This window comes from Dromaius novaehollandiae, chromosome 2, assembly GCF_036370855.1.
Source record: "Dromaius novaehollandiae isolate bDroNov1 chromosome 2, bDroNov1.hap1, whole genome shotgun sequence".
Lineage (NCBI taxonomy): Eukaryota > Metazoa > Chordata > Aves > Casuariiformes > Dromaiidae > Dromaius > Dromaius novaehollandiae.
In genome coordinates, this window is record NC_088099.1 from 139769150 (window position 1) to 139784692 (window position 15543).

At 39.0% G+C, this 15543-nt stretch overlaps 1 protein-coding gene across 6 annotated transcripts in view; it reads right to left on the bottom strand.

Moving 5' to 3' along the window:
* Window positions 1-311: 311 nt before the first annotated feature.
* The window catches only part of ASXL3 (ASXL transcriptional regulator 3), a 128678-nt gene continuing 113446 nt past the window's right edge, over window positions 312-15543 (bottom strand). For all 6 annotated transcript variants that reach the window (XM_064507593.1, XM_064507595.1, XM_064507596.1 and 3 more), the window contains 2 exons: window positions 12121-14074; window positions 312-9141 (listed from right to left, as the gene is read on the bottom strand). In XM_064507593.1, the coding sequence (XP_064363663.1) occupies window positions 5485-9141; window positions 12121-14074 (5611 nt within the window). In that variant the 3' untranslated portion in view covers window positions 312-5484. The remainder of the gene's footprint in view (window positions 9142-12120; window positions 14075-15543) is intronic.

The window sequence follows — 15543 nt, forward strand, 5'->3', positions numbered from 1 at the left end:
TAAAATGTTGAGGGTTTTTTTTTTCCTTTTTTTTTTTTTAGTGGGATGGCTACTAAATTCCCATTTCAGTAAGACCTTGCAGAGTTCAAAAGCTACTTGATTTCAGGATAATTTGAATGGATAAACTTTCATGTACTATGGACATTTAATTTCTTCTGCTGTGGGGATGAGAAATGAGGGAGGTGTGTACCTGGATGTGGTGTTGTTAAGTGCATTCTGGAGGCGGTTGCTGACAGAGCCAAAGTACAAAAATACACCAGGCATAACTACCCAAGGCACTTTCATCCACAAACTGTTCTACTTACAACAACTTAATATACAACACCTAGTTTTATTTTACTATTATAAGATGATAATACTTGAGTTAGTTACATCAGAAGTCATTCACACTGTGTCTTACATCATTGTCATTTAAAACTCTTTTAAGTAGGACCAATTTTTCCCTCTCGTTTCTATTTCACCAACCTGTACATACAATGGATGCGCACAAGTAAGGTCTTCTGCCTAAGGCACTGAACATAAAATAAACAAGCAAATAACAAATATTATTTTATCTCTTTATTTTTTTCAGAATATTTTAATATTGAAGCCCAAGTTGTTACTTTCAAGGGACAAGGAAGGGAAAAGGAAAGGGAGAAGAGAGAAATTATGAAGACAAATCGTTTTATTTAATTTATGATTTTGTGAATGGTCATTTCTGTAGGCAACAAAATGTTGTTTTCTTTAAAAAAAAAAACAAACAGCACCATTAAAGAAAGCATGATCCCTGAATTCTAAACAAAACACTGTCTCAAAACCAAAAATTGTTAAAATGCTTGTTTCACCCAGTCACATCTAGGTGAGGAACAAAGCAAAGCATAACAGCATTAAACTGTAGCAATCCCACTGAAATCAACTACACCCCCTTCTGAAGATTCAGAGAACCACTTTCTGAGCTTGTCCTGTGGGAATAATATTTTCTTTGGTAGAGGACTGAAGGAGGGTATTTACTTCATTGAATGTGGATGGAAAAAATATCTATGCATGTTAGGGATTTCCCCAATAAATCTGTATTTCTCATGCACGTTAAGTATGAGTGGATTTCACATTGCTGTTATACTGCAGGAGTAATACTGCCCTACAAAGGCATAGAATGGCTAATGTCAAACAGATGTAAACATTCAGAATACTGACAAAAAGAAAAAAAAAATACATACACACAAAAGACCCTGTACTGAAAATGTGAATCGAGTTAAGTTTCTGTGAAGCAGAAAAAATATTTTACAGCAGTACAAGAGAATTATGGCAACAAAGTAAAGCACTTTTCTTATAACATTCATGAACAGTACAAATACAACAAAGTTCTTCTACGGACTAAATTATTCTTTAACTATCAAATATAGTACAAAGCGAAATATTATGTGCTATAAAAGAAGCAGCTCCTTAAATTAGACTAAAAAATGCTTTTTTGTTGGTTTTACAGTGACAAAGCATGATGACTGAAGACAACAGGATTTCCTAGATTCAGAAACGTTTAGCTACACAGGTCCATAATAAACCCACTGAACATGTTGTCGCCCCCGCAGGGCTCCGCAGAGCCACAGAGGCCGAAGCGCGGCGCTGCTGCCGGGGTCTGCAGGCATCAGGCAGGGTTTCCAGCAGGGTCCTTCGCGTGTGTCAGCTAAGATGATCCCTTCTGGTGACATTTCGCATCGCGTCTCGAGTGTTTATCCTGGTACTTCACCACACCTTGGAGAAACTGCTAAACCAGAGGCTACAATAGCTATTCTGAAATTGTGCGTGTGTTTATAACGGGACGGGGGTGCAGCATAAGGTAATTTTACTTCAGAAATTGCATTATAAAGCACCATATGCATCAGTTTATAAACTGCGCAAGGAGCTGCAGGGCCCTGAAAAACCATCTGCACGTTTTGCAGCTTACCCTGACGACACGCACCACCCTCAAGAAGGAAGTCTATAGTACAGAGAATATAGGTTCTGCTTTATGGCTCAACCTTGATTTTTATCTTTTAAACATTACTCTGTTTCATGTACCAGACATCAGCAGGTAAATAAAATGCAAATAGGGAGCATCCAGTTCACTATTTCTTAATTTTTGTCTTTTTTTTTTACATTATTTCAAAGGGAATTTTTGCTTGGAAAATTAGTTCTGCACAGGAACACACAAACACGTGCACTGCAAATGCCCTAACATTATCTGCATATCTCACAGGTATGCAATTAAAAAAACAAAGACGGAGGAAAGAAAAAAGAGTGTTTCTCCCTATCTCCCAAAAGTGCTGCTCCTGGGGTAGGAGTGGGGGAACAACTTTGGAGATTAAAAAAATGTAAGGATGTAAATTATACATGCTGGACATGCACACACACGCAAACACAGAGCAGTGTGATCTTCAGCAATTCTTTCACCACTTCTCAGTGCATAAACTACTAACACCCAATGTTGCAAACTACATGGTCATTAGAAAACATAATGACATTGGGCTTGAAATTTGAACAATTAAACCAAAAAAAGGAATTGTTCAAAATTAACTTCTAAATGTGATTGTGTTCTCATTTAAGACCACAGGTCACTTTTCCCCAAGCATTTGTGTGATGTAAGAATCCAAGTATGATTTTCGGTCATACTTGGATTCAGTCAGGCTCCTAAATCACCACAGTTGCTTTTGAAAATTTTAATACCCTAAAACTATTAATCAGTAACAACACTTCACAACTGTCTCTAACTAATTGGTCAAATTTATTCCTGGTGCAAGTCCGGTGACTCAAGAATGAAATCAATGGAACTGCACTATGGAAGAGTTTGGTCAGTTGAATAATATAATATAGCACCATTCAGTCTAATGCCATTTAAAACAACATTTTATCATCACCTCACACATGCAAGTTGCAATCCTGATACAAAATGACAATATGACATGAATGAATTACCTACCACATTAGCCACACCCTTATCCTTCCAACAAAGGAAAACTTTTCTGCGGCTGGAATTTATTTCTGTATTATGTCAGTGAATACAAGAAGTATTTCAAGACGCAAGTACAAACAACTATTGACTTATGTGCTGTGGACAGGAAAACCTCAGCTAGAAATAAGGATTCCCAGCTGGCTTATATAAACACAGGTTATTAGAATTCTAAGACTGGTTACTCTCTTTAAAGAAATAGAAGTAACCTACCTATACCAAGTATAAATACAATGCAATACAATTCCAATACAAAAGCTCCTCGAATATGAATTTGATATGCATTAACTGACTATACCCATGGTATTCATGAGTATTTTCCAGTCACTGTTTTGCCAGCAGCTGGCATAGCACTGGATGTTAATTTTCAGATAGTTACTTTTAGGTTTTTGCTTGGCTGGTTTATTATTTTCCTACCAGAAGACCTGAAAGTGCTGAGAAGCTGTTTTACATTAAGGAGCGCTTTTGTATAGAAAAAATATATTATTGTGTCAGCAAGAAATTTGTCAGTGTAATTAAAAATGGCCTTTGTATCACACAGTGTCAAAAATAACATTGATATGTTGCTAATTATGACAAAATAGAATATAAGGGTGCACCACAGAGCTTCCTACGGCAGGAATGTGTGTCATTATATACTCCAGCTCACTTTTAAGACAATAAATGGCATTTACCGTGTTTGCAAAAATGGTCCCACAAGAAAATAAATGTGGTTCCTCCATTTAGTAGAACCTTGCTAATACAAACCAATGTCTGCGAGACCAATTTCCCCTTATGAGTAAGTATGCAAACAAAGATCTTATAAAAAAAGTATAGTGTAAAATGTAGTCTACTTTTTTACTTCCTAAATGTAGTCTTACCATTCACATTAATATTTGAGAATGAGACAGTAAATGCAGCTTTATATACTTATTAGAACACTGAAATTAAGCAGTATTACACCTCACACATTCTTTTACATCTTTCTCTGAGAACTGTGGAAATTTTTTTGAGCAGACTGTAAGGTATTTGGGTTAGTGAGGTTCTACTGTAATGGTAAAAATAACATTTCTCTCTGATGCTCATATTTGGGCAGACCCAACCACATACTGGCAGATGGATGACTTGCACTCCACATTTAATGTTCTTGAATTGGGAATAAAAAACCTAAGGTGTTTTTCATCTCCCCAGCAACTGCATGTGCTTTATCCCTTTATAATATTTTCCTTTTAAGCGAATAGGGCCCCAAAATTATTGTTGTCCTTCTCTGATGTTAGTGGCTAATGCATCTGGAATGCAGCTATAGTCCTAAATGTAAATACAGTACCAGATAAATACTGAAGATTACTTTAAAGATGCAGTATCCCTTTTAAAAATGCCTTTTTGTGTCCAATTTCTGAAAAGTAGAGCAAGTGGTCTGAATTCCTTTAAGAAAAAAAGGTAGTGTTGTAAGTAATTTTAAGAATTACTTTAAATGACAAAACTCTGAAATATAATTTAAATAGAGAGTAATTCACATGAGAGCAAAAATAACTCATAATCTAATGTTCAACTCAATACACAATTAGAATCTTTCCTTAACCATTCATCATAACAATGCATCAATTTTAGGCCATAGAAAGGGTAAAACATCCAGAACCTGTTACATATGTCTGAGCCTACATTTAGGACTGACAAACCACGTGGATAGATTAGACAGGCAAAAATAGATATAAAATATTTGAGTAGGAAACAGGAAGAGAAAAAGGATTCTAATGTCCAGGGGAGAAGTTGCTTTCTCCAGTCTCTACTGAAGCCAGTCGGATTCCAGTGCTGGTCCCACTAACCCATCACATTTACAAATCTTTCTCAAAGAGTCAACAAGAAGAGATGATGATTAAAATTTCAGTTCAATAAACCCTGGCAGGCACATGAGGGAACTCCTCTAACAATCTAACTCACTCCTTTTTTGCTAGGTGAACTGGCTATATGTTAGCTGTAGATAGTAAAAGTCAACTGAAGAAAACATTTATTATCAGTAGAAAAAATGCAAACCAACTTAGATGCTATCATGGCTGATAACCCACACCTTTCCGCCCCACTCAAAATACACAGTCAGTATTCAGTGTGTTATTCATTCTGCATAGTTATTCCGCTTTTTGTAGAGTTAGTCTTCCATTGATCCTTAACCTGCAGCTTGTATTAACTATCTAAAAAGTGGGGAAAAAATGTGCTGCACTTTGTGCAAATAAATAGAAGCTAGGAATGACATGCATTAATAGCTTTTTTTTTTTAACACAGCAAGGGAGATCATGGAATCTTTAGGAACAATGCTGTCATTTCTTTTTAACTAGTTCTACGTATTTCCTCTTCTTTCCAGGGAATGTCATTCAGGCAGGAATAACTAAATTCTGAAAGCACCACAAGGAAAAAAGACAAAAAAAAAAAAAAAAAAATCAATCAACCAATTGCAAACCATGAATGGCCTAACCTGTTATAACATCTCCATTTCTTTGTCCTGCTCTCCCATGCTGACAAGGGATACTGCATCTTTGATTCAGTTTCTACCGTACAACCAAGCAAGCTACACAGAGTTTGGAAGGCCCTATGCAGTCATCGTGACAGAAGGCCCCACAGCCTTTGCACACAATCATGGCTTTCAGCCTGCAAGAGCATTTCAATTCCAGTTCATCTGCATTGCTGCTGTCAGCGAATTTCTGAACGGGGATCTGAGCGGTCTGGTTTGGGAGGCCTGTGGCAGTGCTCGAGCCACTTCCTAAAATCCCAATCGACTTCTCAATTGCAGATGCTGCCCTTTTGAAGCTTGTGCTACCAAAGTGTATTGTCGGATAATTTCCACAGAGCTGCTGCTGCTGTGGGTGCTGCATCTGTATTTTCTGAGCAGCGAGTTGGGTAAAAGGCTTCTGTGGCTCAGACAGTAAATAGGAAGAGAAATCCGCATTCTTTAATGCAAATGCTTTTAACTGTTCTTTCACTTCATTCTGATCATAGGAAGCTTGTTTCATGCCCAGTTCGCAGCTGCTGCTTAAACCTTCCTCAAAAGAAATAGGTTCAGATTTTATATTGCTACAGATGCTTGCTGGCTGAGGCCAACTAAGTCTTTTAGTGGTTTCCATAGTAACTGTCGGTTGTTTTTGATCAGAGGGGACTTCAGCATTTGGGTGAGGAGGGGGAGGTGGCGGCAGGGGTGGTGGGGGAGGGGGAGGATGCACTAAGGTTTTATTCTGTAGAGTTTGAGAGGCACTGGCAATGTCATCACCTTCCTTAATTTGAATATTAGGGGAAAACACACTTCCTAGCCTCAGCTGGTGAGCTGCTGTAGAAATATTCACGTCTCCCAAGCCCTTCTGTTCCAGGTGTCTGCTAAAAGCAAAGGCATTGCAGCCAGGTAGGCCTTTTGAAGTAGTTTGCAACAAAGCTGCCGTAGGAATGGGGCCTCTTGCAGCCATGGACATTTGGTAAAAATGCTGTCTGTGTGAGGTACTAGCTTCTGCATGAAAGCTGCCATTTTTATCAATGTGAAATAAGCTCTGCTGGAAACTGCATGAAGGCAATGGCCTCTTCTGCTGCTTGATCTCTGGGCTGTGAGTGATTCGGCTCTGAATTGTGTGTTTGTTCAGCCATTCTTGTTTAAATGGCTGACTGTGCCCTAGCTGATTCATGCTGGAACTAATTACACAAGGAGCCACTTTAACATCTGTGTCCACTGACACCTTCCCAGGCTCACATTTAATTTGAGCATGTTCCCCTACAGTCCTGGCCATCCTCTTTTTCGGATGGTTTTCACGCTTCCTGATTTGTAGCGGGGCTATGCTGCCTGCTGTAAATCCTTTACCATCTGGATTAGGAGAGTTGGAAGGATGCTCAACAATATTTCTCTCGGACACTGCTGTTTTACATACTGAGGTAGTTTGCAAAGGCAAGGGAAGCCTGTTAATTTCTAGTTTGGCTCCTGATCTGGGCTGCGGCAGCACTTTCTCTAAAGGCAGATTGCCTTGCAGTAATTGCGTCACGAGGGGATTGTTGGCCTCCACTGACGACAAGCGACAGCTAGAGCCCCCAGCTCTCTTCAGGGTTTCTGTTGTCAGCGACAGAGAGTCTTCCATGGTGTCGGTAATGGATGTCTTGGAGGCCTGTGTTGGCTGTACACTTGTGGCTATTTCTGCAGGCTGGGTAGGCATTTCGGGTCCTGTAAAATCCTCAGTGTCCATCCTGAAGCACTTGTCAGACTCATTAGCTTCTGATTTAATGGGAACAGCCATGCTTGTCAAAAGACTCCTGGATTGCAATTCTGACATTTGCGTGTAACTGGAAGGTTCAGTTTTGACATTTTTTAAACAGTTTTGCTCTGCATATTCTTTATGCTTATTGGAGTTAAGATGGCTGACCACTGGCTGATCTGTATTCATTGCCTCTTCGTCATGCCAACAGATTCGATTGTTAGCGTTATATTGACTGGCACAGGCAGCATCTGCTTCACTTTTAAAGGCTGAAGGACCTCTTAACTGCTCAACAAAACCTTGGCTGGGAGCAACCACCTCAATTAATTTATCTTGAGGAGCAAGAGGCACTTCTCGAAGACTCGAGCAACCTGCCTGCAAGTTCTTGCTGTCTTGCTTTGCTGTAATGGTCATAAAGCTGGAACTGTGCTCAAGGCTTTCATTAGAGACTACTTCAGGCCTGCTTATTACAGACACCTGAGGACATGCTATACTTTGTAAGGCAGCTTCTGCCCTCACAGGTCTGCTTTGCAGGTCTATGCTGTTCTCTGCATTTTCAATAGAAGAAGCGAGTGACAGATTGGAATTCAGATTTGTAGTGTGGTCAACAATGACTTTGCAAGGTATAGATCTATTCATGGCAGTTTGCGTAAAGCTCACAGGCTGAGATTTACCCGAGAGATCTATTCGGTTTCGTGCTCCAGAGCTTTTTTCTAAGAGATCAGCATTTAATTTAGTAGCATTATCATAAGAGCTTATTGTCACCACGTTACCGGTAAACATTGAAATGGGTGGCCTTGCAACAGAGTCTGCTACTGCAACAGCCTCACTGCAATTTAAAGCTGACCTAACAGTAGTGTGAATGGAGACAGTATTTTGCTCATTGCACCCCGTTATGGCTATCTTATCAGAAGAAAATCTGTTGGTAGTCCCCACTGGGGGAATCAGTACAGAACTACCAGAGAGATGATTTGGCAAATTACTTGCAATAGAGGAAGCTGGCACAGTGGCATAATGACTGGAGACTGCATTATTCGCATTGCTACTTGGTATCGGCAACCTTTTGTCATCGATGGCATTTGATAAGACCGTACTGTCTATGGAGACTGGTACGTTACTGTTATCAATACATTTTGGTGCAACAGCTATGCATGGAGTATCAGCCCCTTGGATGGATTTCAGCATATTTATATTACAAGCTGAAACTGCTGTGTTTGTACTGTCAACAGACATGAAAACAGAAGATTTATCAACAGAACTTGCAAAAGAAAGTTCTTTAATTGCTCCAGACATAGCAGTGCTGCAAACAGACACAGAGACTGAACTTTTATTATAAAGCACTGGCACATTGTTATTTTCAGTAGAGGTAGAGGAAATAATTTTCTCACACAATTGTGGCATAGGTATATTTTCATCAGAACTGTGCACAGATATGTCAGTAGCAGTTTCTGGTAATGTAGCTGTGTTAAGTGACTGCTGCAATAAAGTGGTAGTCTCACGAAGATGAGTAGACTTGTTGCTAGGGGACCTGCAGTTAGGATTAACTATAATGACACCAGTAGAACCTTCAATCTTTGTATCAGTAGAAGTTGATATCTCTAGAGATGAGGTACTTTCCTTTGAGTTGAACTGTGACTTTGTTTCTTTATTAGTCTGGAGTAAGTGAGCTCGGGCTTGATGCTTTGCAAATAGCTTGGCCTTGGTTTGCTCCTTAATGTGTGCCAGTGTTCTTGTCTTCCCACCTTCGCATGGGGTCCCCATTGCTCCCGAGACTATACTTGCAGCTGCTGCCACGGCTGCTGCAGCTGCAGCTTCTCTTTGGGCTCTTGCTTGCTGAGCTCTTGCTTTGATATCTGCAAGAGTTCTAGCCCCAGTGTTTCTCCCACTGCTGACTGATGTACTTGGGGAAACTCGAGGTTCTGGTTTAGAAACAGGTTGGCTCTTGATGATAAAAGGTGGTCCAATTTTTGAGAGTTGAATCTATATGAAGAAAAAAAAAAGTAACTTTTATGAGATCATAGACTTGCTAGAATCACCTGCTGTCTCTTAAAAGGGTCAGAGAAGGATAATGAAGGGACATACTGTTCAGTGCAGCTGGAAAGAAAAATGATAAAAATTAATGATATTTACATTGCCGTATTTTATCATCCTCCAGCAGGAATAACTGTGTATTAGTGTGTATTAGCCTACACACACTGGCCCTTTTGACAGGAAGAAAGAAGACTGAACTTGACAAGATGACAAGGATGACAAGATAATGCTTATCTGATAATAATATGTCAAACCTAAACAGGTTTGATCTGCAGTGTATCCAACTGAGAAGACCAACAGGCCCAGTACAACAGGAGTGGAAAAGAGTCCCTATTACTAAGCACTTGCTACACATATGTGAAAAAATGACAATCGTGTAGTGCTTTTGCTCCTTGGTCTCCAAAGACTGAGGTGTTAGGAACTGCATGTCTTTCCCTTCACACACTAGACAACAAATCTTGCCTCTACACAGGATATAGCAGAGTTTCCACTGAACCTGTTACTCGTGCTATACCACGGAGTATTTTAATTAGTGGTATAAAAGTGAATCACTAGAGGACGCACCTTTCCCCTCCTCACTCATAATTTTAAGAGACCCACTTTAGTGCATCCCTGGCACACCCCCTGCGCTACTGCATTTCAAAAACTAAATCTTCAAGCTTACAAATACTAAAAATGTAAATATTAATTAAATATCTAAAACTTTAAGTAAAAGAATAACCTGTAAAATCACTAGAATTAAGTTTTCAAGTTTAGAGATTAAGAGTCTTGGGAGCACTTTATAGCTCCCACACTCTTTTAGAATAACCAGAGCTTGGCAAAAGATTTCAGTTTCTTAAAAGGGACATATGTTTACGAGCTGTCTACAATAACAGGACTTTTTGATTAATGCTGTGTTTTCTCTTCTGAAAGGAACAGAGAACTAGGTAGTATTTGCAGAAAAAGGAGTCATAAGGTATGATGGGAAACAGGAGCTATGTAAGACTGACTTAGGAGAATCAGGATCCTTTTCCCTCTTTTAATAACTTTTGTTAGTATCTTTTCATAGGGGTATTTTTGGTGGTATTAGCTGACAGCCAAATATGTATTTCACATAAAGCCATTCTAGAAATGATTGTCCAAAGTTACTTTTAGAAACACCTGCCAGTGTTTCAGTATCCACATTCACTGACTGGAGGCTTCAGGAAGATTAATTTGGTAGGACTGGGCAAGGCTGAAAGCATCTAACTTTCCATGAGAGATGACTGGAAATCAAAATGAAGATGGTACTTCAACATACAACCACTTTTATGGGATAGACGATGACAGGATAAGTCTCTTCAGACACCCCTACTGTTAGGCAACCTCTGTGCTGGTCTGGAGGGCTGGAATATTTCACTCTTCCAAACAGTTCACTTCTTGGCCTGTCAATAAACACTGCTCACTGGTGCCTAATATTGTGAAGCTTTGTGAAAACCTCTTTCATGTGAATAGGAATCAGACTTGCTCCACTTTACATATGCCAACAAGCCCCTGTCAAAAGACCAATTCTGAATTTGGTTACCACGCTTTTTCAGTTGGGTTTTTCTGGCAAGATACATAAGGAAAAATCCATTATTTGTAACTGATGTCTTGCATCATCAGATTTCTCCGTCTATTGGTTAACAATTGAATTAACATTTACATTAACGTATTTAAAGTACATTACAATCTTACAATTACTCCAAAACATTTTGCTTCTCATTTCCACAGCAATTTTTTTTTCAGTTTCCACTTTGCATCATCAGAACTGCTAAAGCTCTAAATGCTTGATTACTTTTATTATTATAGTCACGACCTTTCTCCTTCCCTAGTGATCTACTTTTCTTTGTGCTTAGAAAATGATTACAATTTATTAAGCTAGATAGACACTTTCCAAATATGAAAGAATATCGCTAAACTCAGAATGGGCTAACGTCCAGTTGCACCACTGCTCATAAAAATACATTAGTTGAAATATGCTGCCACACTAGTGATTACAACAGTTACCATATTTGCCCCCCTGGCCATATTAACAAAGTTCAGTGATTGCAGTAGTTAAAAATAAATGCAGAAAAGGGCATCTCTGAATAATTAGGAATTAGTATTGCAAAGCCAATGGCTTAAGTTCAGAAAATTGGATCTAAATTTTGACTGATGTCATCATGTACAAAATTAAGATGGACAAAATGCTGATACTAAATATAATTAAATCTGTAGATCCCTCTGTTGGGGGGGGGAAGGCTTTTCAACTGGAATTCACTTTCTTACATAGCAAAATGATAGGCAAAAAGGAGTTCACTTAGCTGGTGTATTGTTTTTTATTTTTTACTTTACCGTTAACAAAGATATCTATACAGATATTGATTAGACACTTACCCCTGATAACCAGGTCTCTCCTTTCAATTAATTATACAGGGAAATCTTACATTTCACCCTTCCCGAAGCTGGGGGCTTGCAAAGGGATCTGCAAACGTTGGTTGGTTCTGACTCCAGGTTCTTTTGCTGGATTAAGGCACTAGTTGTCTTTCTCAGTAATAGTTTGGTAACATTTTTTATTCATGCTTGTTGGAGAAGTCATTTGTGGGAGAATAAGGGGGCAATACAGTTGGGCAATTAAAAGAAAGGCAAGCAGCTCTGCATAAATGAGGAGAAGGTCACGAATTAGATTAAGCCATAGAGCCTGAAAAACTTTTCCCCACACAAAAGCAATTTTGTAGCGAAGAACCTGACTGAACATCTATAGGTAAATCTGTATCAGGAACTAATTTGGCACAGTAGGAATGGAATAGTAAAGCAGAAATGTCAGTAATAAGGCCCCTCACATCTCCACAAAAAAAATACACCATGCATTATGTATACAGGCAGTCAGCAGGAGGGAAAGAATAAACCTTTAATTTCCCAGTCAGCCTGTTTTTTTCACTACTTTACCTTAAGGGGTGGAACTCGGGGTTCTTCTCTGGGTGGCTGATCTTTATCAGATGGACTTGTAGATGAAGTACTACGGTTAGGCTGATCATCATCTATTCTAGCTCTCTTCTCTTTACAGATTCCAAAACTGTGCTGCTCTGCTGTTTTCCTCTTTGGGATCTCTGGGTCTCTACTTTCGTTCCTCACTTCAGCTGATTTTGTGGGTTCTAATGACTTGGAAGAATGTGAACTCTCCAGTCGGCTTTGGGTGCTGCCAGCTAGCTTGTGAGATTTACTTCTGCACACTTCGGAGAATGGAGCTTTCTCCAGAGATGAGGTATATAGTTTATCGTGTGGTTTTGATGGAAGCAGTTCAATATTTTTGCCCAATGACCCTTCTGATAAGACAGTTACCTCTGATGGCAGGACAGTACCTTTCTTGTCACCTCTTTGCTGAATACTGTGATTTTTAATTTTGATTACTTCTGGAGGAGAGAGTTCTGGGATGGAAGCAATGTAGGATTTCTCAATTTCAGAGTGTGACTTACATGGCTGATGACCGAGGTTTTTGCTTTGGGCCTCTTCCAATATTGAAGTATCTGGCATAATTGCTACTGGACCAACTTTCGTATTTTCAGGTGCACTCTGAAGCTGCTTTGGCTGAAGAACAAGATTTTCCTCTTGAACAACCTTAGGAATGGTAGAGCTTTCTTCTTTCAAAGTGGGGAGGGAGTCTTCCAACAAACATGGTGATTTCCTCTGTTGCAAAATAAGTCTTTCGTTGCTGAAGGAATTAGAAATTGGAGATGTTTCTGATGGAAGAGGTAAACTATTTGCCACAGATGTTTCCGAAGTCAGAAGAACAGAAGATACTGAAGATGTTTCAGATGTTAAAGGTAAATCAGACATAGGAGATGTTTCTGATGTTAAAGGTAAATTAGAAGCTGGTGATGCCTCTGATGTTAAAGGTAAGTTTGACATAAGAGATGCTTCTGAGGTTACAGGTGAGGTGGACATAGGAGAAATTTCTGACATTAAGGGTGTGTTCAAGTTTTCATCGGTGGCCTTTTGCTGAATATCGCCTTCAATGTTTTCAGTACTGGACACTTCAGATGAGCAAGCTGTTTCAAGAGACGCTGGAGTACAGGGTTCCTCTGAAGTTGACTGAGTGTCTCCCCCAGGAGAGGCAACACAGACACATGGTCCTTCTGGACTTCCAGAGGAAAAAGAAGTTTCAGAAATACAGGCATTTTCAGACAATTGTTCATCGGGGTCACTTTGAAGCTCCATATCCACTGCAATGCCTCCACCAGTGAACAAGGAGCCCTCCAGAGCAGCATTTTGCATTTCTGCAGCAATCAGCTCTTTTGCAGACTCAGAATCCTTCTCTGCTGTATCACTGACAGAGTTTGTGGATGAGGCTGATCGTGCTGGTGATACGCAATCCTCCAGCTGATCTATCACAACTGACATCTCCTCCTGAGGGCATTCTGATTTCAACTCCACTTTAATTTCAATGTGAGATACAGTATCATTTACATCATTCATCATGACACAGGACTCAGCACTGTCTCTAAGCTGCGCTGCCTCTGTTTCTTCATTTGTGCCAGCTGGACTTACTGACTCCTCAGAAAACTCGTGTTCTGTTTTATGGTTCTCCTGCTGGCATTCACAAATACTTGTCTCAACCTCTTCAGCAATCTCTTCCTGAATGATAGATTCTTCAGGTATCAGTATATCTTCCGATTCTGCCATTAGATCCTTGACTGGAACCTGTTCCATATTACAAAGAGATGGACAATAATCCCTCTCTGGCAATGGTGGGATTTTAGCACCTTTCTGTTCATGGTCCTCAAAGGTTGCTTGCTCAGAAGGACCAGCTATGCCAGAAGATCCACACAAAGAACTGCTTTCATCTTCATCATAGCTCTGTACTGCAGTGAGTTTCACTGATTCCCCTCTTGACATTCCCAATCTAAATAAAAACACACAAATTAAAAAGGTTGTTTCATCACAGACATAATAAAGGGATAGGTTCACCTTTTTCTCCCACATCTTTTATTTATGAAAAGGACATTTTGTCCAGTTTAAAATAATGGTTTGGTTAAATAGCAGCAGACAAATTTATATGATAAAAAATTTGGTTTTATTTATTTTGGAAAATGAACTACCCAACTTGTCTTAACCATGTTAAGAAAGTCAAATAATAAAAACCCAAGTAATTTATTCCTCATTGTTTAACTATTTGGCATTTCAATGAGGTAAAAAAGCAAGCTACACAGATTCACTGCTACTCAGACTCTCTTTAAATTGCTGTTGTTGGTTGGGTTTTTTTGTATCAGCACAATACTGAAATACTAACATTGCAGACACTGCAGAAGAAATGCACAAATGTATCTTCTTCCACCAGTAGCAGTTCTGGAGAAAATCCCTTTTCCTCCTACACCTGCATTTAGAGTCAACACAGCCAACAACATGGCTTAAATGCTGCACTTGAAAGAAAATGCTGCATCTAAAACTAATAAAGCAAAGTATGCCTTTCACTTCAGTTTTGTAATTCTACAATCATTTCGTATGTATGATGGAAATTAAAATAACTCAATTTCAGCCTCATTTTACCAGTCAAGAGTCAATCATAAAGATATCAGTTGATAACTTGTATGTTTTTGCTCCACTCTCTTTCAGCACCCTATAAATACTCCCTTTACATTAATAAACTATTTCTAAATGAACAGATCTAGGCATATACTGTTCATCCAATTTCATCCAAGCTGAACATTCCTAAGGAGCAAATAAGGGATATATTTATATTAAATGCATTTTCAAGGATGATGTGCAAATGCAGCATTTGTATATTTCATATTAAACTATTCTGAAGATTTTCTTATCTTTGATCCTGAAAATATTAAAGTTTTATTACTTTGACAGAATTAAAAAACAACAACAAAACAAAAACCAAGGGCTGAAAAAAAGTCTGACATCCTTATTCCATACTAAGGGAAGGGGGAGTGCAGGTGTTCAGCATCTTTAATAAGATCTTCCAAGCACACATTGTGCCTGAGCAATTCCACAGCACTAGAAAATATAGAAAAGCCTGGTTGGAAGACTAAAAGAAATTTTATAGGACTAAGGATCCTCTAATTTTATTAACAGATGCTTGATTTCTGTTCTCATTTTAAACAAAGTAGCTGAAGAATAATATAGCCATTAAGCAAGCATGACAGATATTCAGAAATTAAGGAAGCAAGAGAACTTTGCCAATGTGTGGCCAGAGGATACAGAAATCAGAAAGGCCTATACATGTGAAAGCACAGAATAAACATGTGAAAAATCAAGATCTGTGATCAGACTTCTGAAAAACACTGAAAAGATACATTATTCACAGTGAGTTATAAACATAAAAAAATGAGCCTGGAATTGGTATCCAAGAAGGACTCCTAAGGT